This window comes from Meleagris gallopavo, chromosome 5 (assembly GCF_000146605.3).
Source record: "Meleagris gallopavo isolate NT-WF06-2002-E0010 breed Aviagen turkey brand Nicholas breeding stock chromosome 5, Turkey_5.1, whole genome shotgun sequence".
NCBI classification, from domain to species: Eukaryota; Metazoa; Chordata; class Aves; order Galliformes; family Phasianidae; genus Meleagris; species Meleagris gallopavo.
The window spans coordinates 55456982-55476565 of record NC_015015.2 but is presented as its reverse complement, the minus strand read 5'-3'; the positions used below and the strand labels follow the sequence as shown (position 1 = coordinate 55476565).

General features: G+C 43.1%; 2 protein-coding genes across 6 annotated transcripts in view; one reads left to right on the top strand and one right to left on the bottom strand.

Annotated features, from left to right (window-relative positions):
• Window positions 1-970: 970 nt before the first annotated feature.
• LGALS3 (galectin 3) lies at window positions 971-4367 on the top strand. Of its 2 annotated transcripts, none has more exons than XM_010712116.3 (6): window positions 971-1094; window positions 2136-2157; window positions 2616-2834; window positions 3045-3133; window positions 3375-3543; window positions 4104-4367. In XM_010712116.3, the coding sequence occupies exons 2-6, from the start codon at window positions 2140-2142 to the stop codon at window positions 4257-4259; spliced, it is 651 nt and encodes a 216-aa protein (XP_010710418.1). In that variant the 5' UTR covers window positions 971-1094; window positions 2136-2139; the 3' UTR covers window positions 4260-4367. The 2 variants fall into 2 exon arrangements, with proteins under 2 accessions (XP_010710418.1, XP_003206858.1); XM_003206810.4 differs by having other exon boundaries at window positions 1013-1094; window positions 2568-2834.
• A 1398-nt stretch (window positions 4368-5765) lies between these two features.
• DLGAP5 (DLG associated protein 5) overlaps window positions 5766-19584 on the bottom strand; it is a 22363-nt gene continuing 8544 nt past the window's right edge. Inside the window, exons 6-20 of one of the 4 annotated variants that reach the window (XM_031553734.1) lie at window positions 18862-18960; window positions 17680-17750; window positions 15756-16021; window positions 15290-15408; window positions 15078-15207; window positions 14636-14721; window positions 14034-14194; window positions 13407-13499; window positions 11679-11898; window positions 10430-10661; window positions 10020-10077; window positions 8327-8495; window positions 7899-7948; window positions 7563-7622; window positions 5766-7034 (exon numbers count right to left, since the gene is read on the bottom strand). In XM_031553734.1, the coding sequence (XP_031409594.1) occupies window positions 6912-7034; window positions 7563-7622; window positions 7899-7948; window positions 8327-8495; window positions 10020-10077; window positions 10430-10661; window positions 11679-11898; window positions 13407-13499; window positions 14034-14194; window positions 14636-14721; window positions 15078-15207; window positions 15290-15408; window positions 15756-16021; window positions 17680-17750; window positions 18862-18960 (1937 nt within the window). In that variant the 3' untranslated portion in view covers window positions 5766-6911. The remainder of the gene's footprint in view (window positions 7035-7562; window positions 7623-7898; window positions 7949-8326; window positions 8496-10019; window positions 10078-10429; window positions 10662-11678; window positions 11899-13406; window positions 13500-14033; window positions 14195-14635; window positions 14722-15077; window positions 15208-15289; window positions 15409-15755; window positions 16022-17679; window positions 17751-18861; window positions 18961-19584) is intronic. The other 3 variants (XM_010712114.3, XM_031553735.1, XM_010712115.3) reach the window with 3 other exon arrangements.

Here is a 19584-nt window from a genome sequence, read left to right as displayed (position 1 = left end):
GCAGCTGCCCAACAGCACTGCGTGCAAAGGCTTTCTGAGCCCATTCAGATGAATGAAGGACTGGAGCACCTCCCCTGTGAAGACAGGCTGAGGGAGCTGGGCTTGTTCAGCCTGGAGAAGAGAAGGCTGCGGGGTGACCTCATTGCAGCCTTCAGTACCTAAAGGGAGCCTACAAATAGGAGGGGAATCAACTCTTGGAAAGGGTAGATAACAGCAAGACGAGGGAAAATGGTTTGAAGTTGAGGGAGGGAAGATTTAGGATGGATGTGAGGGGGAAGTTGTTTGCTGTGAGAGTGGTGAGGTGCTGGAACAGCTGCCCAGAGAGGCTGTGGATGCCCCGTCCATCCCTGGAGGTGTTCAAGGCCAGGTTGGATGGGCCCTGGGCAGCCTGGGCTGGCTCTGAAATGTGGAAGTTGGTGGCCCTGCCTGCGGTGGGGGGTTTGTGATCCTTGAGGTCCCTTCCAACCCAAGCCATTCTGTGATTGTGTGAATGAACCCACACTCAGCTTGTTTCCTGTTTTCATTTCTGCTTTTGTAACGCTGTGTCTGTTGTGTAACTGAAGCTGCAACACTTTTGCAGCAGGAGATGAAAAACACCAGAACCTCTTGGAAAAGCCCTCCCTCCTGGGCTGCGCGCCCTCAGCCTGCCTGCATGGTATTCCAGCCCTAATGCACACCTTTGCCTTTCACACCGCTTTCAGCAGCGCTGCCATCGCTCCCAGGAGTGAATTCAGCGTGCTGTGCTGGGCTCCTGCCTTGGGGCATTGGCTGCTGCTCGATCTTAGAGGTCTTTTTTCCAACCTTGGTGGTTTTATGGCTCTATGATCCTATGACTCACGTCGGGCGCTGCCGGGATGGGCGATGACCCAGCAGTGAGCTGGAACCTTCAATGCGTCCGATCCCTCCGTGTTCAATGGGGTGACATTTCTAACAGCTGGGAGGGGACACCGCGGCTGTCCTTGTGCCGTGCTGCCCGCGGGGCTGGGCTCTGCTCCGTGCCCCGCCCCGGGGCTGGGGCAGCTCTGGGTGGGGATATTGCCCAGCCCAATACACAGCCCGACCGCCAGACCTGATACACGGCCCGACACCTGCAGGTAAGGGAGCTCCGGGAAAGGGCTGAGTGCTGGCACTGGGGGTCCTGGGTTGGACAGAGCTCCCATCCTCGGGGAGTTGGGTTGTACGGCTTTGCCCACATCCTTCACGTATTAAGGTTGCTTTGCTTCTAAATCCTTTTCCCAAATGGTTTCCCAATGCGTGGCAAAGGCTGAGCCTGGGAGGAGCCCGGTGTCGACGTGATGGTTGGACTCAGCCATCTTAGGAGGTCTTTTCCAACCTTAACCACTCCGAGAATTGTAAAGTGGGACTTGCAGAACTCATGGGGTTCGTTGGCACCTGCCTGGCTGTGCTGGGACTGCCCGCATTGGGCTCCTGCAATTAGTGGGGCACTGGGGGTGCAGAGCCCATCCTGCACCCTGGGAAGCAGAGGGATGGAAAAAGCAGAAGGCAAATATCTGCACTGCCAGGTAGGGGCAGCTGAAAGTCATTGCTCCTGACCGGTGCCTGCAGGACTGCTTGGAAGTCACGCAGGCTCTGCGTTGCCTTTTGCTGGGGGAAGGGTTTGGTGCTGGGGAAACTCGGTGTGATTTCCGTAGTGCTGAAGCAGCCCGGCCAGGTTCACTCACACCTTTGTGTTGCTCAATGTTTCTTTTGAAGAGAATAAGACTTCTCCACTTTCCGTTTGGAATTTTCCTTTTTCCCTCCCATTTCTGCCTCTCCCTGTTTGTTTTTTTTTTCCTCTCTTGGCTTATGAATGCACTCTTTGATAGCAGGAATTCAGCCCCAGGCCGCAGCATTTCTGCACGGCGCAGCTTCGCCTTTTGGGGTGGCTGCAAACCCCCCCGCAGACCACACGTCTCCTTGTAGGACCCCTCCTCTCCCACACGTCCCTGTAGGACCTCTCCTCTCCCATCCCATCCCAGCTGCAGGCTGGGCTCCTGCAGGGCCTTTGGGTTTGGGATTCTGTGGCACCTCTCGGCCCGGCAGCGGTTATGATGGAGGTGGTGAACCACAAACAGCCGTGTAACCCGGGAGGGGAACAAAATGACCTCATGATGTCCTTCGTCTTTTTGTTTTAGGAAAATGTCGGACGGTTTCTCTGTGAGTATTGATTTCTTGAAAAAACACGTGGGGCACTGCGGTGCTCATTGCGTGAAGGTGGGGACTCGTGGTGGGACTTGGCACAGCTGCCCAGGGAGGGGTGAGGAAATCATCCCTGAGGCGTTTAGGATCCGTGGGGATGCGGTGCTGAGGGTCGTGGGCAGTGAGAATGGTGATTTTGAAGTCTTTTCCAACCCTAATGATTTTGTGATTCTATGATTCCACGTTGTTACCAATCCGTGTAACACCAATCAAGGAGCATTAAGGGACTTTTGGGCTCTCAGCATCACTGGGGCTCCTGGCCGTTCCAGCCGCAGCGCTTGGCGTCGTGCAGGCCGTGAAGGCCAGGTGCTGGCAGCCCTACTGGATGCTGCCTTTCTTTCCCCTCCTCCTCTCCCCTCCATTCCCAGCTCTCCGACGCCTTGCCTGCTCACAACCCTGGTGCCCCCCCACCCCAGGGCTGGAACCGGCCCCCAGGACCTGGAGCCTTCCCGGCATACCCTGGATACCCAGGTGCCTATCCTGGTGCACCAGGACCGCATCATGGACCGCCAGGGCCGCATCATGGACCGCCAGGGCCGCATCATGGACCACCCGGACCATTCCCTGGAGGACCACCAGGGCCGTATCCTGGAGGACCAACTGCACCGTACTCTGAAGCTTCAGCTGCTCCACTGGTAACAGCTCTGACATATCTTAAAGGTTTCTGTTTCTCCAGTTCCTCCTCGTGCTTGGCTGTGGGAGGGACCTGGGGCTGGGTGTCCTTAGGAGGTTGCATGAGCAGTCACGTTGCTGTCACACCAACACCCAGCCCTTGCCTGACCATCAGGCCTGTGCTGCTTGCTAACATGCTGTCTTGCTAACACCAAAATCTCTGTCCTCTCCAGAAAGTCCCCTACGATCTGCCCCTGCCAGCAGGACTCATGCCTCGGATGCTCATAACCATCACGGGGACTGTGAACCCAAATCCCAACAGGTACAGATGGGTTGCAACAGCGTTAAGGTGCTGAGGGATACAGTTCACTTTCTGAATACCACCCACCTTCTGTGAAATCAAATGTGACACAAAATGACCATGCAAAAGCCTCCAGAACTCCTCTGTCGTTACCTAGTGGGTTCTGTACATTTATGTCCACTTGCTGCTGCTTTTCAGCAGCCCTGGGAGACAGCTCGTGTCTTCTGCAGAAAAAGCAGCTCATTGATTATTGCCTTTGCAGGTTTTCACTGGATTTCAAGAGGGGGCAAGACATTGCCTTCCACTTTAACCCCCGTTTCAAGGAAGACCACAAAAGGGTCATCGTCTGTAATTCAATGTTCCACAATAACTGGGGAAAAGAGGAGAGAACAGCTCCTAGATTTCCCTTTGAACCTGGAACCCCCTTCAAGGTAACGATGAAGAAAAGAAATTAAACAAAAATCCGTTATTCCCATTTCCTACTACATTCTCCCTATTTGTGCTGTCTTTGTGCAGTAGCTATTGGGCAAGTTGCTGTAAGGCATTCTTCTGCACAGAATCACAGAATGGCCTGGGTTGCAAAGGAGCACAATGCTCATCCAGTTCCAACCCCCTGCTGTGTGCAGGTCACCAACCAGCAGCCCAGGCTGCCCAGAGCCACATCCAGCCTGGCCTTGAATGCCTGCAGGGATGGGGCATCCACAGCCTCCTTGGGCAACCTGTTCCAGTGCTTCACCACCCTCTGGCTGAAAAACTTCCTCCTAAAACCTGCAGTGCAGTCCAACTCTCTCCCCAGTCTGTTTCTCCTGCAAAACGGGTGCACTCTGCCCTCCCTGCATTTCATGCTGCTTGAAAGGCGTAGTCATGGGACAGACACTGCAGCTGAATCATCAAGGAAGATGAGCACAGCAGGGCTCTGGGGAAGGCAAAGGTCACCGGCGTTCCTGCAGCTGGTGGTTCCAATTTGGCTCACTTTGCATTTCTCTTTCAGCTCCAGGTGCTCTGTGAGGGGGATCACTTCAAGGTAGCAGTGAATGATGCTCACCTGCTGCAGTTCAACTTCCGTGAGAAGAAGCTGAATGAGATCACCAAGCTCTGCATTGCTGGGGACATCACTCTCACCAGCGTTTTGACCTCCATGATTTAATTACCAAGCTGTACCTTTAACACAAGTCTAGCACTCCTCAGAGAGTTGTAACAGGAGCGCCTTCCTGTGTGATTATTTTGAAGCAATAAAGCACTTTCACAAGTAAAATTTGGTTTTGGTTAAGACACTAGCTGTATGTGGAGGTGGAAGAAGCTGAATTTTTGCTTTAGAATTTGAACCTCTGCCAGAGGATAATGACTATGAGTCATTTCAGATTTGCAAGAAGAATATGTGGGAAAGCTGTACGTAGCCTACAGGCAGTTGTCCTATGAATGAGTTAAGATAGGGCTGAAGATTACTGCTGGAAGTCCCAGATAACAGATCAATGTTTTAGCTTCAGTTTCTCTGCTAGTGGAGCAGTTATTCCTTTTTATATCAAAGTAGTGCTGCAAAGTGGTGCTTTGGTTCTCTCTAAAGGGGAAACACGAGAGTAGGAATTGCATGGCCAGGCTGGGAAGGTTTGTGCATAAGTGACAAAGTGCCACTTCAATGATCTAAGCAACACTACATAACACTGAAAACTCAAGAGTGTCTGATCCTGATCAGAACAAGGCATTTCAGGAGGGGGCTCAGGGGTAAGGCTGGAGGAAGAAAACTTCCCCCCTTCTCCATTCCAAAGGCTTGTTTTGCCTGCACAGCTGCTTAGAGTGGCCCAAATCTGCATATCCTTGTCACACTTCCAACCCGAGGGAGATGCACTCCATACATACATTGCACACCCATCACACAGATCATGAGCCCTGTGGTGCTTCTCCCACCTCATCACTTCCCCATCAGCCAAGAGCAGTTTCAGGGGTGGGGTGGAGGTTTACTGGCAAGTTCATCACATGAGTCACGCTGGTAAATAAAGTATGACTCACAGCAGAGGGAACATTCTTCCAGTCTTGTCTGCAGAACAACAATGTAAGAGCCACTATTGAAGTTGTTTAGGATCTCTTTGACGCATCCCATACCCTTTTGTAACAGTTGCTTTATTAATTCATAGAGTTTCCACGTAACCCCAGTGTTCAAAGGTCTAGCCTAGGACCAGCACACCACTAGTAGAGCCACTCTTACCACTAGTTATTGCAGTAGAGAACACTGACAAGAGGTACAGCCTTTCAGTACCTAAAGGCAGCCTACAAACAGGAGGGGAATCAACTCTTGGAAAGGGGAGATAACAGCAAGACGAGGGGAAATGGTTTGAAGTTGAGGGAGGGGAGATTGAGGTTGGATGTGAGGGGGAAGTTGTTTGCTGTGAGAGTGGTGAGGTGCTGGAACAGCTGCCCAGAGAGGCTGTGGATGCCCCGTCCATCCCTGGAGGTGTTCAAGGCCAGGTTGGATGGGGCCCTGGGCAGCCTGGGCTGCTGTGAGATGTGGAGGTTGGTGGCCCTGCCTGTGATGGGGGGTTGGAGCTTCATGACCCTTGAGGCCTTTTCCAATTCAAGCCATTCTATGATTCTGTGAAGAGCTCTTCCTGACTTGCCTTTTATCTTTTTGAAGTTCATTTCCACACAGTAACATGGGTCAGGTCAGCTTCCTCCATTTATTTCAGTGCTATCAGTACAGAACTTCCAAGTTAGAACTGCAGTCAAACACAAAGCCCCAGATGTAATGACAATGCCTTCTGCTGAAGGGTTTGTGTCACATTTGCTTAGTTGACAATAAAGGCCAGTGGAAGAACGTGTGTATCACACAAAGACCAGCATTACAAGAAGCAGGCTAATCAGGCACCTCTTAAAAATATAAGAGCTGGAGGTACTCTACCACACATACACTCCATGTTAGGGTAGCAGGAACTGGCACATTCCTTGTGCTTAAATATATTTGTCCAGATGAGAGAATGCATAGGGAGCAAGATGCAAGAGGAGGCTGAGGAGCCAAATGTTCAAGGAGAGTGGTTAAGAGACTTCCAGATGAAAAAGAAAATGGAATTCAGCTTGAAGGTACTTAATGGCACAGCTCACCACTGAGCATCTTCAAAAATCCATCCCTATTTAATACAGTGTAAGGAATAGGTATTATTTGACTGAAATGCTTGAATTTCTGCTGTTACAAAGCAAGTGATTGTTAGGCAATAGGAAAAATCTCACAGGAAAGGAAAGAATCTAACCTCATCCCATCTACTGATTAGGTGCAGTTCGTGTACGGAGTACTGGAGCTAAAGGGTGCAACAGCACACTCACAGCACTGACTGAATACAAAGCAGTGCTTTGGGGTAGATAACAGGCACCTCTGAGGTGCCCTCATCACAAATGGAGGAGAAATAGGGGCAGCTAATGGACAATGTCTGTTACACAAACCTTATCCCATCTCTTATAAAAACAACTCATGAAGTAATTAAAGTCAAGACAGAAAAGACTTGAGGTGGACAGTTTTATAACTCAAAGGAGACAAGAAAGACACGAAGTTATACACAAAGAAGAATAATTCAGGTTGGAGTCAGAATATATATTCATTGGATGCAGGAGGTACAGCCAGCAAACTGCACAGCAATATGCACAGTGCAGGACTGCATTATTGCTCATGGCAGAAATGTTAGCAAGTTTTCTACCAAGTTCCACTAGAAAATACTAAAGGTGTCATGAACACAGCTCAAGGGTTGCAGATGGTATTCCAGACAGCCTCTGTTTTCTGCTGAATTTAATTTACTCATTTAAAGTTTCCAGTCATTCATTTTTCTCCAGAGGGAGAAAGAGGAGAAAATACAATCAGGTCACTGAACGTTTCAGCTGCTGCAAACTTCTGGACGTTGTTCTTGACTGGAGTGAAGGGAAGCTCACCATCCAGCATGGGCTATGGGAGAAATCAGTGGGAAATAAGCACTCAAAAGCAACTGGTATCTGCTCTACAAAACAGCAATGCAAGGGCACACAAAACAAGCTAATGGCAAATCCCCCTATGGACACACTGCAGTTCCAGAACATGCAAAGCAAAGACCTGCCAGGAAGATCTGAAACCCTTCCTGAAATCTACAGCAGTTTGGTGGATGCAAAAATGCTCACGTCTTTATGTGGTATTTGGAACTGTGGATGTTGCTTTGAAAAAGTCATTCACCACTTCAAGTTCCGTAGCTTTCCTAAAGAATCTGCAAACTTATTTCTAGGCAGAAAATAAGGAACCAGTAGGTGGTCCTTTATGAAGGCACTCATTACTTAAAGCAGTAATCTATATGTGAAAGAGGATTTTTTCCTATTTGAGGCCAAGAAAGCTGTATAACCAAATTCTTTTAGCTACTTGAAAGCTTTTGTACATCTGTTTTTCCTTGTTGAATATTGCTTCTGTCTGCAGAAGATAAAACTATAGAAATGGGATAGAACAGACCTGGAAAACTCTGAGTAAGTGGAAGGAAAAGGTCAGGTGGTTCATTATGTTAGTAAATACCTACAAGGAAATCCACAAGAAAAGTCATTTTAATGATCAGCCATTCTTCTGTTACAAGTCTCAATTTGTCCTATGTTTGACATGTGCAACAAGGAACGAGTGTGAGCCAGGACAAGGAATTGTGGCCTACATTTATTAGAGTAAGTTGTATGCTTTGGTTTGATAACATCACCCTCCAGAGCTTAATTTACTTCATGTAGAAATTGATTCTGCAGAAAAGGTTAATGGTATTGTAACAAGCAGACTGTAGCCAAATAAACTTAAGGGTCAACTTACTGTATCTGAAGGATTTCTGTCAATGGAAGCCAAATCTCTCAACAAAGTATCTGAAAAATAAGAACACTTCATTATTTTCTTCTGAAGGTTAGTCTGATATTGCTAAGGCTGAAAAAACAGTATTGTTTTCTGCTTTTACTGAAGCAAAACAGATCAGCTTGCAACTATTTCTATTGCAAGCCTCTTTTATCAACTTTCTGCTTCATGTACCACGGGGAGGCTACATAGAACAGAGATGGGAACTGTTTGTTCACGTGCAGAGCACAGATAAGTCACACTAACAAACACAGGTTTTGCTACAAGCATGCACAGACTAACAGAGCTACAATAGCAGTGATTTCAAAGAATAATATTTAGACTATAAAATCTGTAGAATAAACACAAGAACCTAGCAATATCACCAACTGCAACTGCTTGAAGATATGTACCCATCTGGTGCATTTTTGGTTCTCCAGGCTGAGTGAAGCTGAACCCAGTGCACATACCCTTCTCTGGACTGCACATGGTGATATCTTGTCCCAGTTGCTCTGGAGCAGATAGTTCCATCACTTCCATGTCATCCACTACTTTTAATTCACTGCTACAGTTTTCCAGCACCTGAAAAAACAGGAATTTTAACTGTTCCTAACTCTCTGTAGAGCTCAGATGTCAGCTGTGTTTGCTTCCCAGAGAGCCAGAAGCAAAACATCAGTGCAATCAGGAGGACATAAAGCAGTTTGAATGACACCAGGAAGCTTCCTTTTCTGTTTTGTCTGTTGTAAAAGGCAGTTTGGTAGCTTTGATGCAGCACAAAGGAGAAAAGGTGACCAGGACATTCAAGGGAAGTGAGTTTACAAAAACCAACACATCTGTATTGTGTTGAACACAATTCATATATGACATCTACAGGTCTTACTGGCAATTTAGGAAAGAGAGCTTTTGAACTTCAGCTTGTACAAAGGTCAGGAAAAGCAAAGCTGTGAGCTTAACACTGTGATTTATTCCTCGTGAACTATTTGCCAAGCACTCTCATAAATGGGATTATCTTTTAAAGAGTATATAAAGAAATTCTTCCACAAATGGATTTTGAACTTAAAGTGCCAAAAAGCATTCTGAGGTTGTTCTCTTATGAGACTTTACCTCAGAAAAATACCACCAGCAATACCAAATGTTAAAGGTTGCCAGATTCCCCAGATAGTGGCACCACCACCAAGTAATTTCTCATGTGACTTGCAAAAGCAGCAGTAAAAAGAAAAGAGCAAATAGTAACAGATTTTAAAATACAAGCATGTATGTGTGCACATGCATGTATATATAAAGACTGTTGCAGCAGTGTATCCAAGTGTGATCCAAGAAGTAACAAAAATTAAGACCCTACATTCCCAATGAAAGGAACTTCTATGGAGGTTGTATTCTGGACTTTCATGGCTACTCAGAAGCTGGCATCTCACCAAGCCCACAGACATATAAGGACACAGATTTCTGAACTCTGATGCTTGTGTTACTAACAATGCTCTTGCTGTACCTTTGAATAGTTTAATAGCCTCGTGGTTTGATGTGGCAACACAGAGACCCAGAGAGCTAGAGACTATTGTTTCTTTCAGGCTTAGCCCCCAAATGCAAATCCATCTAAAAATTAGAAGGTGGGCTTGAAGGAGCAGTGCTTGGACAAGTGATAAGCATCATACAGCAGAGCCAACAAGAGCTCCAAAAGGTAGCTCCAAAAATAGAGAGAATGCAAGAAAGCTGTAGCAGTCCTAATCTGTGTCCTACAGAACAGGAAAAAGCCTCATGCTGAGGAACATTAAAGATATTCTGAATGTTTGATCAGATATCCAAGTACCCAGGGCTAATAAAAACCAACTGTGAAACCAGCAAATCAGGTTTGGGCACTTGGGCACCCTTATCCTGAGTGGGACAGGGCAGGAAGGAAGTGGAAAAGCTCTGAACACAGCACCGAGTTTCCTCAGGCAATGAGGGCTGCTGCAGTAGGTAGATTTGAAGTATCAAATCACATTTCTGCACACAAGGATAATCAATCAAGATGTCTACCCACTTAAGACGTGAATATCTGTCACTCTTTGTCTTCAGCTAATAGTAGAAAGATGTTTAAAGGACATACATGAGCCAAGCATGACTTACCCTAGTCCTCTCTGCTGTGCCAGCAACAGGATTGTGTTCTTCTGCAACTAGGGAAATGCTGAAAGAGAAACAACAGTCTTTTCATTCTTCTCAATCAAAAGATTTTGACATGTACAACTGATTTGAAATTAGCTCTCCAATTATGCTTGCTGCTTTGGCACAAGTCAGCTGTATAAAATTTTCTGGACAAAAAAAAGTCCCAAACTTCTACCCTGCAATGTGAGACTACATCTGGGCAAAGCTCTTAAAGCTTGCTTGGGGGAAGGAAAAGACAGAATGACTTCACAACCTTTGTCCCTCCCACGCTGAAAGAAGGTTAACACTTAATGGACATTAATTTTAATTCTTCTAATTAAAACTGGACAACTATTTGCACAAAGCTCAATTAAAAGCTGCCTTAACATGGCTACCTTTGTTCAAGAAAACCACCAGGGAGAGTTGTTTCAGTGGGAAATGGGTGCATTTCCAAATGTTGTGCTGGGTGGCAGCCTTCGAGCAGTGCTGGTGTTTGTTTTGCAGTTGTATCCTCGGGGTTACAAGGCACAGAACTGCTCTGCAGCAAAGCTCTTCTGGATGATCTTGGAGCTGTCAGACCTTCAGAAGTTTGCTGGGATGATCTGCGAGGCGTCTTTGAAAGTGAACCTGAAAAAGAGCATTTATTGTTTTATTACAGCAGCAAATTCCAGAAGATGAAATTGCTAGGATTCTAGCTAGTAATACTGCACTTTTTCTTGCATGTTTTATATAAATATTATATTTGTTATGTACACTGCAAGCAGAAATTGAAAAAATATTGGTGTGGTTGCCAGCACATCAAGTTACAAATACCTTAACACCAGCTAAGCAATTTAGCACTACCACTCCTTCACAAAGAACCTGAAACAATGAGATTTGCTGTTGTCATTAAATCTACATGGTGGAAGCTGTTGTCATTAAATTCAATATCTCATATTATATAATCTTGATAAAATTAAAAAAGATAAATTCCTAATTGATTTTTATAACATTCATAGAGAAAATCTTTGGAAACTTAAAATCATCTTTGGCACTTGAAATGGGGGAGAGAAGCAGAGCAGCTGTCAAACAAGGATCACAGAAAGCACTAGCTTCACAGATTGCAAGAAGATAAATGCCCAAATTACAGCCTTATTTGGAGCTTCTGTTCAAGAAAAGCTTCCAGCAGCTTTCCTAGCAGATGGGAATATACTACAGTCTTGTTGCACATGACTTCTCATTACAGATGTGCTGTATTTGCAAGCTCGAAGACAGCAAAATTTAGTTCACACTAATTCCAATTCCTATCTTACAAATAAAGGCCATCAGCCTGCACTGACTCTGAACGTGTTGCCTGTTAAGTCTAGGAATGCCCAGATTAAACTTTCATTGCTAAATGTACATTAAGGAAAAAAAATGGATCCAACTGCTTTTAACTCTGTATCTAAGTAAAGATTTCACATCACACTGATTTGAGCAATTATGGCAATCATGCAGAACAGTTTACTTTGGTTCCCTGACGTAACAAATCATTAGATGAAACGTTAATTGTGCCTAGCACTGGAGTTATATCCAGTATAAACAACATAATCTGTCTCCAGTGAGCTTGGTTCAAATCTCTTCAGCATTTTCAGGTCAGAGAAATAATGATTAAGCTGCACCCACCTGGAAAGCTTTTCACAGGGCTTTCAATTCTGAAAAATCCTGCTTCAAAAACCACTTTTTCTACTTCTGGTTGCTTATCCTGATACGCACTATCAGCAACTCCATCATGCTTCATTTTATCCCTCATAGCTGCTTTTACAGCAGCGAGCCGCTTTCGGGCAGCAGTCCTTCCAGCTGCTCCCAGCTTTGCTTTACAGACCATATTTGGAACAGTCTTTTTCTGAAAGTGAAAGAAAATAGAAGCTTCAGACAAATAGCTGCACCTGAACATCCAGGAGGCTGCTGGACACAGACAACAACAGGCCTCTGCTAAAGACAAGATCTCTGTTTATCTCCAGAAAGTCTCGGACTGCCATTTAGCTGTCAAGGTTCATTTACAATGACAGTCTTAAGTCAGTTTCTCACACCAAGTTCTCAGCTCAGAAATACTTGGTATAGATTTTCCTTAGAACTTCTTCTAACTGCTGTAGTTACTGTTTTTGAAAAGAGTGGGATGCAGGGACTCCTAGTGGCATGGAGATAAAGTAACTCAAGGGCAGACACTCGTTAACCAGTGAAGTCTCTCCTGGCATTCATATTTCAAAGGAAGTTTTGTGTCATGTACCGTAACTACAGCTGAGACATTTATGGTTAGCTGATGTAAGACTACACTTCTTCCAGTTCCACGTTTGGTGTTTCTTATTGATCTTCATTTTTATGATCAGTTGAGCAGCCTCAAGGAATGGCATGGAGTTTAGGCAATGTGAATATGATTCTTAATGCTGAGTCATTAAGAACCACTACATATTGCTTGGAGAAGAGAAGGCTCCAGGGAGACCTCATTGTGGCCTTCCAATATTTGAAGGGAGAGTATAAACAGGAGGGGAATGGCTGTTTGTGAGGGTGGATGGTGATAGGACAAGGGGGAATGGTTTTAAACTGAGACAGGGGAGGTTTAGGTTGGATATTAGGAGGAAGTTTTTCAGCCAGAGGGTGGTGAGGCACTGGAACAGGTTGCCCAAGGAGGCTGTGGATGCCCCATCCCTGCAGGCATTCAAGGCCAGGCTGGATGTGGCTCTGGGCAGCCTGGGCTGCTGGTTGGCGACCTGCACACAGCAGGGGGTTGGAAGTGGATGAGCATTGTGCTCCTTTGCAGCCCAGGCCATTCTACGATTCTATATTCCAAACCAAAACATCAATAAAATAACTTAAAGCCTATTCTGCAATAATCAATCCCACATTTGGGGCAGCATCAGATCTGTTTATGCTCAGAGGATTAGCTACCCATGGTCCTACCTTACTAAGTCACCATTATCACTTAGCACTCACTGCTTAAAACTGTCAGTCACTTCTAAATTCCTGTGACACATCAGTGCCAACACTGGTGGCTCAGAGAAAGTGTTTCACATCCAAAGGGTAAGTTTCTGTTCCAAATTTAACTCATTTGCCTTACTAACAAAGAGTTCAATGACTCCATGAGCCATTGCTAATTCTTAGCTCTAATCTTCCCAACAGAAAGGTGCAACTAGTATCACAAGCACCAATCCTGAGCACATGTGCAAGATGCAAGGAAGGAAGGTGAGGTTTGAGAAGAATTTCACTGAATTTTTGATCATCATCAACATCTATAAACAGGGCATTAGAAGGAACTCACATTTAAGAAAAGTATTCATTACTCCAATAGCTTACAAATTATTTTAAATATCTCAGTACATTGTTGTATCTTAATGCTTTAGGAGCCATACATACCTTGACAACTTCTTTGCCTGCTACAGCAACTGGCTGCCATTCGTTATCTTGAAGCTTCTGCAGATTATCAAATTTCTTATTCACATCTTCAATCTATTGGAAATCCCAGAGAAGTCCAATTTTAATTTGCAAGAGTTACAAGATTCACATAAAAAAAAACCCCACTGGTTTAGGAAGTTAGATGAAATGCACAGTGCTTATATTTGTTAAATACTTCAGCTTCAAACACCAAAGCAAAATAAAGCCTGCTGTAGGGAGCCTGCTTTGCAATGGGGTTGGACTCTATGATCTCTAGAGGTCCCCTCCACCCTACAATTCTGTGCAGACCAGCAGATGACCAGAAGAAACCTGAACTGCCCCCAGAGATATAGTAAGCATAAGTAAAACATCTTTTTCCACTAACTGGTTCTACAAAAGATTGCTTAACTGGTCCATGAGTTGTAAAACCACAGTAGACCAGCTGATACTATTCACTGCTATAAAATGTTAAACAAGGACAGATGTTTTTAACAGAAAAAGAAAAATCTAAGTCTGAATATTTAAATGAATAAAATAGTTTCAATGCATTGCTTGTAAATACCTCCGTCGTGTGTATTTATTATAGTAGGTAAACCTGCAAGTACATACCTGAAAATTAATCATATCCCAAAATCCATCTAAGTCTGTACATGTTGTTTCTTTTTCACCCCGTTTAAATTCACAGTTATCCACCAGTCCTTCAAACTGTTTAAACCTTTCTGCTACAAGCAGTCTTGTCTGACCAACTGTTGTGCGAATCAGATCTTTAGCTGATGGTAGCAAGAAAACAAGGGAAGAAATTAGAATATATTGGAATAATCCATCATTCTTCAGTTACTTATTTATATCAGTTGTGGAGTTTGGAATCTGCTTGCTGTTTAAACTAAATTCAGACCTGCAATGCAGTTTACCTGCAGCCCATCTCTCCACTGAAATCCTCTAGCCTTCCTTTCAAAAAAAAATAAAAATTGCTACCAATTCTGCAAGTCTTTGAGATAAAAAAGCACAGGCAAGTTAAAACCTTTATATGTATTTGTTAAAACTTATGCATTCAAACATACTTTTACAGAAAAGCTACTGCAATAGGCACTTCAACATCAACTACTATCAGCTCAGTATTCACTACTGTCACTTCAAACATTACATTTAAGATTTAAAATTAGGAGATAGTAAAGTGTGCTCTAATTATGCCTATTACAGCTCAGTCTTACCATCCTCTGGAACGTCCAGCTCAAGTTTTCCATCCCACTGAAGGCACTGAGACATCAGTCTGTCTGTCTCAGACTGAAGAACGTTTCTTGAAATAAATAATGAAAAAAGTTGTCACTATTTGTAACCATTAATTATTATTACCCTTTTGCTTTCAGACAAGTTACACAGTCCTTGGGCAGAACCCATTAGATTGCTTCAGTTAAGACTAGCTGTAATGTAATTTATATTACTTTCAAGCTTTATGTACATAGGATGTAGCATTAGTCTTCAGAATGTTATATTCTTTACTTGCACTAACAATAGGAAAGGAAAGACAGCAATGAATGACCACCAAAATTGCTACTGACAGACATCAACCATTATAAGCTACTGTTTACAAGTTATTATTCATGTTCAGGACCCAGAACAGACAACCAGGAAGGCAAACAAATAGACACAAACCTGAAGTAGGGCACATCGTGCTCTTGCTCTCTTATATCATCTGACTTTGTTTCAGTCACTGCCATTTCTGTAGATACAGGAATTGTTTCATTGGATCTCTGAATGGAAGTCTCCTCATCTGATTTGCTTGCTGAGAAATATAAAAGACATTTACTCAGAATCTGGTAAAAATTAAAAAAGGTACAGTGATAAACCATATGTGAACTTGATACCTTCTCCTTGCAAACTTGTAGTCATTTGCTGTTCTTGAATATCTTGATCAGAAGGTGAAATCTGACTTTTAAAATTAGACTCCTGTACCTTGGTTTCACTGGATTTTTCAACTGTATTACTAAGGAAAAAGAAAAAAAAAGAAAAAAGACATACTTAAGAAACGTTGAGAAACTGACCTCAAATATGACCAAACACACAAGACCTCAAAATTCTGAAGCCTATTTTTGGTTCACACAACAAGCTATTCCTATTAAAATAGATAAATAAATAAAGCATGGGAAGAATTATTGATTATATAGTTTGCCTTGCTATATTGAGGCCACTTTTGATCAAGCAGTAACAGCAACTGTGATCAGGTGTTTCAACAACTCGTTACACATGGAATCTCACTACAGAAAGACCACTTTTTCTGTAGCATCACAAAAGTTGCATTGCATTTTAGGTTCTTAGAAGCAAGAATCTTACACTGGAGATTTGGAAAAATCCCAGAAGGCATCAGGTGACAAAAATGCATTTGCCCTGGAAGGAGTCATGGGTGTAACTTTGTAAGTTGTTAGTCCTTCTAAGGGCTGAAACACAAAATTCTGTGGTGCAAAGGAGCGTGTTCTGGGTCTTCCAGGAGCAGAATTGTTCTTTTCTACAGACGTCTGTTCCTGTTTAAGTTCTGATGCTGAACATATCACTGGGTCCAGTGGAGCATTTTCATTCACTTCATGTTTAAAAGGAATTACCTGCACAAACAAAATAAGCACCATTTTACCAAATCAGAAAGTGTTTACTAATAGATGTTAGCAGAATTATAAGATGACTGCTTGAAAGCCAACAAAAAAGGAACAGTTTCAGGTAATTTGCTTCCTACAGCAGTGTGCATGTACAGAAGTCTTGAATTACCATAGGTCCAAGTAGCTTTTGACACCTGCAAATCATTCTCACAGCAGGAGTAGCAATTGACTATGAGGAATGTAATAATCCATTGAAGGGGCCAGAGCAGCAAAACACCTGGCCTTGTGGAGCAGTAATTCAAAGAAGCAAATGCTTCTCTCACTGTTAGAAGAAAATGCTTGAAGGTGATAAGCTCCTCAAGAGCTCAGTAGCATACTGGCTCCAAATCCAACTAAGCTTGTTGAATAATCAGTTTATACACACAACCTAACTTAAAGGCTAAAGAACAAACTAAAAAAAGGTTGATAGTTGAGGAATGCAGCCCAAGAAAAGGAGAATACAAGTGCACTTAAAAGCAGAGAATGTTGTTGAAAGAGAAGAAAGTTCACATTCCTATGAGGTGAGTGACAAGACAATTACTCAGAACATTTCTGAGGTACCTGTATTGAGATATTGTTAGCTCAAATCAGCCAAAAGATCTGAGACTGTTTCTTGAGAAAAGATGCATCTTCAAGACACTGGAAATTTTGTTATACTTTAGATACCCTTGCTTGGAATGCAAGCTTTGAATTTTAACAGATTTCTTGTGGCAATCTGACTAAGGATACACCTGGCAACATCCAGCAACTCCTGCTTGTGAAGAGGTCCTTACCTGAATTAAGATACAAGTGCCTTTTACCTCCTGTCAGTGTTTCTGCACAAATAAACCAGCTTTAAGACAATACTTGTACACAGCTGCAGTTGCTGAAATAGGACTGGAGAAGGGAGGTGTGGGGGGAACACTAAGTGAGAGGGAATAGTGGAGTGTAGGGAGGGGGAAGTAAACAGATGTTTCTGCACAGGACTGTCAGGGCATGAAGGCATACATGAATCATTCAGGAACCTGAACTGGAGGACGCACTGAATTGAATTACAGTGGTCTCTACACAGAAGCAGTAAAGTTTGGTTTGCATTTTCAGTGGGATAACAATAGTGACTATCTTTAATTATAGCTGGGAATCTTTTTCCCTATGATATTTAGCATATTTTTGGCATTCAAAAACTGAACATGCATTTAATCCTCAGACTCTAAAGGCTCACATTATTACCTAATCACTGAAAGGATACATTCAGAGTAAGCTGCAAGAATAAATGCACTTTTTTTATGTTGATGTTAATGTTTATAAACATTAGATAAAACCAGAAAACTGAAAAAGGTCTTTGTATTTTATTTTTTTTTAAAGTAGTGGAAACATCACGTAAAAGATGTGTCATACAAGATCTCAAATTTAAATCACTGTCCAAAACTTGAGGATTGGTAAACAAGTCATCCATACCTGCAAAGCAAATTTAGCCTTAGGTTTTAACAATACAAGATAAGTACAGTTTTGTCCCAAAATCTATTAGTGAGCTTCCTGTTACTTTGACACACGAGTACAACTATATTTAAGAAACACTTGCACTACTATTTTTACTGGCTCTTAAATCAGTTTTATTGCTTTTCCATTTCAAATATTTCATGACCTACCTCTATGGCATCAGGTTTGACTGCTTTCTTCTGCTTTGCTGCATTTGCTGGCTTTCTCTGTGACAAGTTACCTGAAGAGAAACAAACTCCAGGAGGTCAAAACACATCTGATTAAAAGAATCATTCACCAGTGTTTTCAAAAGATTGATGCAAAAGTCTGGTGGTTAAAGACAAGGAGAGATGGCTTTGCTTCTTGAGTGGGAGGGGGCTAGAGGGCAGATACCTAATTACAAGTGTTCATTCAAAAGAAAACCTAGCCTAGGATTTAACAGTCTAATAAGAGATAAATCACTGGGAAAAGAGATTCATTAAGCCATTAGCCTTTACATATTGTCAGGTGCTTAAAAAGAGTCACCTCATTTCCTTAAAGGCTGAAGAGACTGAAGTCAAATGAGTTTAGATTGTGACTTTATGCATGGCACAGGTCTTCTATAGGTGGATCAAAACCAATACTATCACAGTATGCACTTACAACCTAGGGATTACTTGTGTCACGTATAACAGATATTGCAAATCATTCTGGAGAACACCCTGAGGACAAGATCATACTACTAAAAACATCCCCTTCATTAAACCATCAAATTCCCCTGCTTGAGTAAGCAAACATGAAGAAAAAAATCCTGAGTTGGAGAACATGGGCTCCCATCTCGTCCAGACGTACCTATTCTTTATGAGTCTTATTAATCCTTAAGCAGTAATACACCAAACTGGCTTTTTTTTTTGTTCTTTCAATCTATAATTATTATATAGATAATGATAATCCACACACGTGGATTTTTACAGCACACTGTCCAACACTGGTTTCAACATCATTATTTAAATATTCCAGAGTTTCAGGTGAGATTTTAAGTCATGGGTATTTGCTCGTTTTCTTATGTGACAATTTAGCATGATTGCTCTAGTCTATCTATTGCAAAGAGATGCTACACAGCAGTATGTAGTGTGCTAAGCCAGCTCAGAACAAGCTGATATGTATCTCTAGAGCACAGAGTGTCTGAGATAAACAAGATCCTAAAGACAACGCTGTCCTAGTATATCATTTGACAGTGAACTTAACAGCAGTACAAATTCACACGTTGCTTCCAGTACTCACACACACAGTGTCAGCCAGGACACCTCTGTACACCATATCAAATACTTAGATATCAGCTCCACATGGACTATACTTACTGCCTCACTTACCAGTAGTAGCTGCACTTGTTTTTGGCACCTGTCTAGCTGCAGAGGCAGCTGCTCTGGTGATTCTTACATTTGATGCTGTCTGGGCTGAAGGCTGCAACACTAAGAAATATTAATTCCAGAGATTTCAAAGTTTGCTCAGGAAATGTGCTTAAGTAGTATAATTAAAAGCTTTGGTTTTGCAGTAATCAGAAAGCTGTACAAGTAACTATCAGTTGTATTAGTTTGTTAGAATCACAGAATGACTTGGGTTGGAAGGGACCCAAAGGATCATCAAATTCCAACCCTGCTGCCACAGGCAGGGCCACCAACCAGAACCAAGAGGAGTGGTTTTGTCACTTCTGTGCAAGGGGTGCTAAATAAAGACAGCACAGCTCAGCCTTGGCATCAAGGCGATGCTCTGCAGAACCTTGACAGAAAACATCTTCACAGTACAGCAGTGCTTCTAGTATCATAAGACCAACATATCAGAGTGCCAGATGCTAAGTACAAGGCTTAAGGAACCCTCCTCAGCGTTCCTGCAATCATAGTGTTGACATCATCCTATCTTTCAGATGAAGCTTTCTGGAGGAATAACTGATGGTTATCTGCACAGCTGGAAACTTCAGCAACTCTGTAACACCCAGTGATGCCTTGGTCATTACATTAAAGCATTCTAAAGTGGGAATTTATTAAATTACATTAAAGTATCCTTTAATTTTAATTATACCTGAAATATTTTTTTTT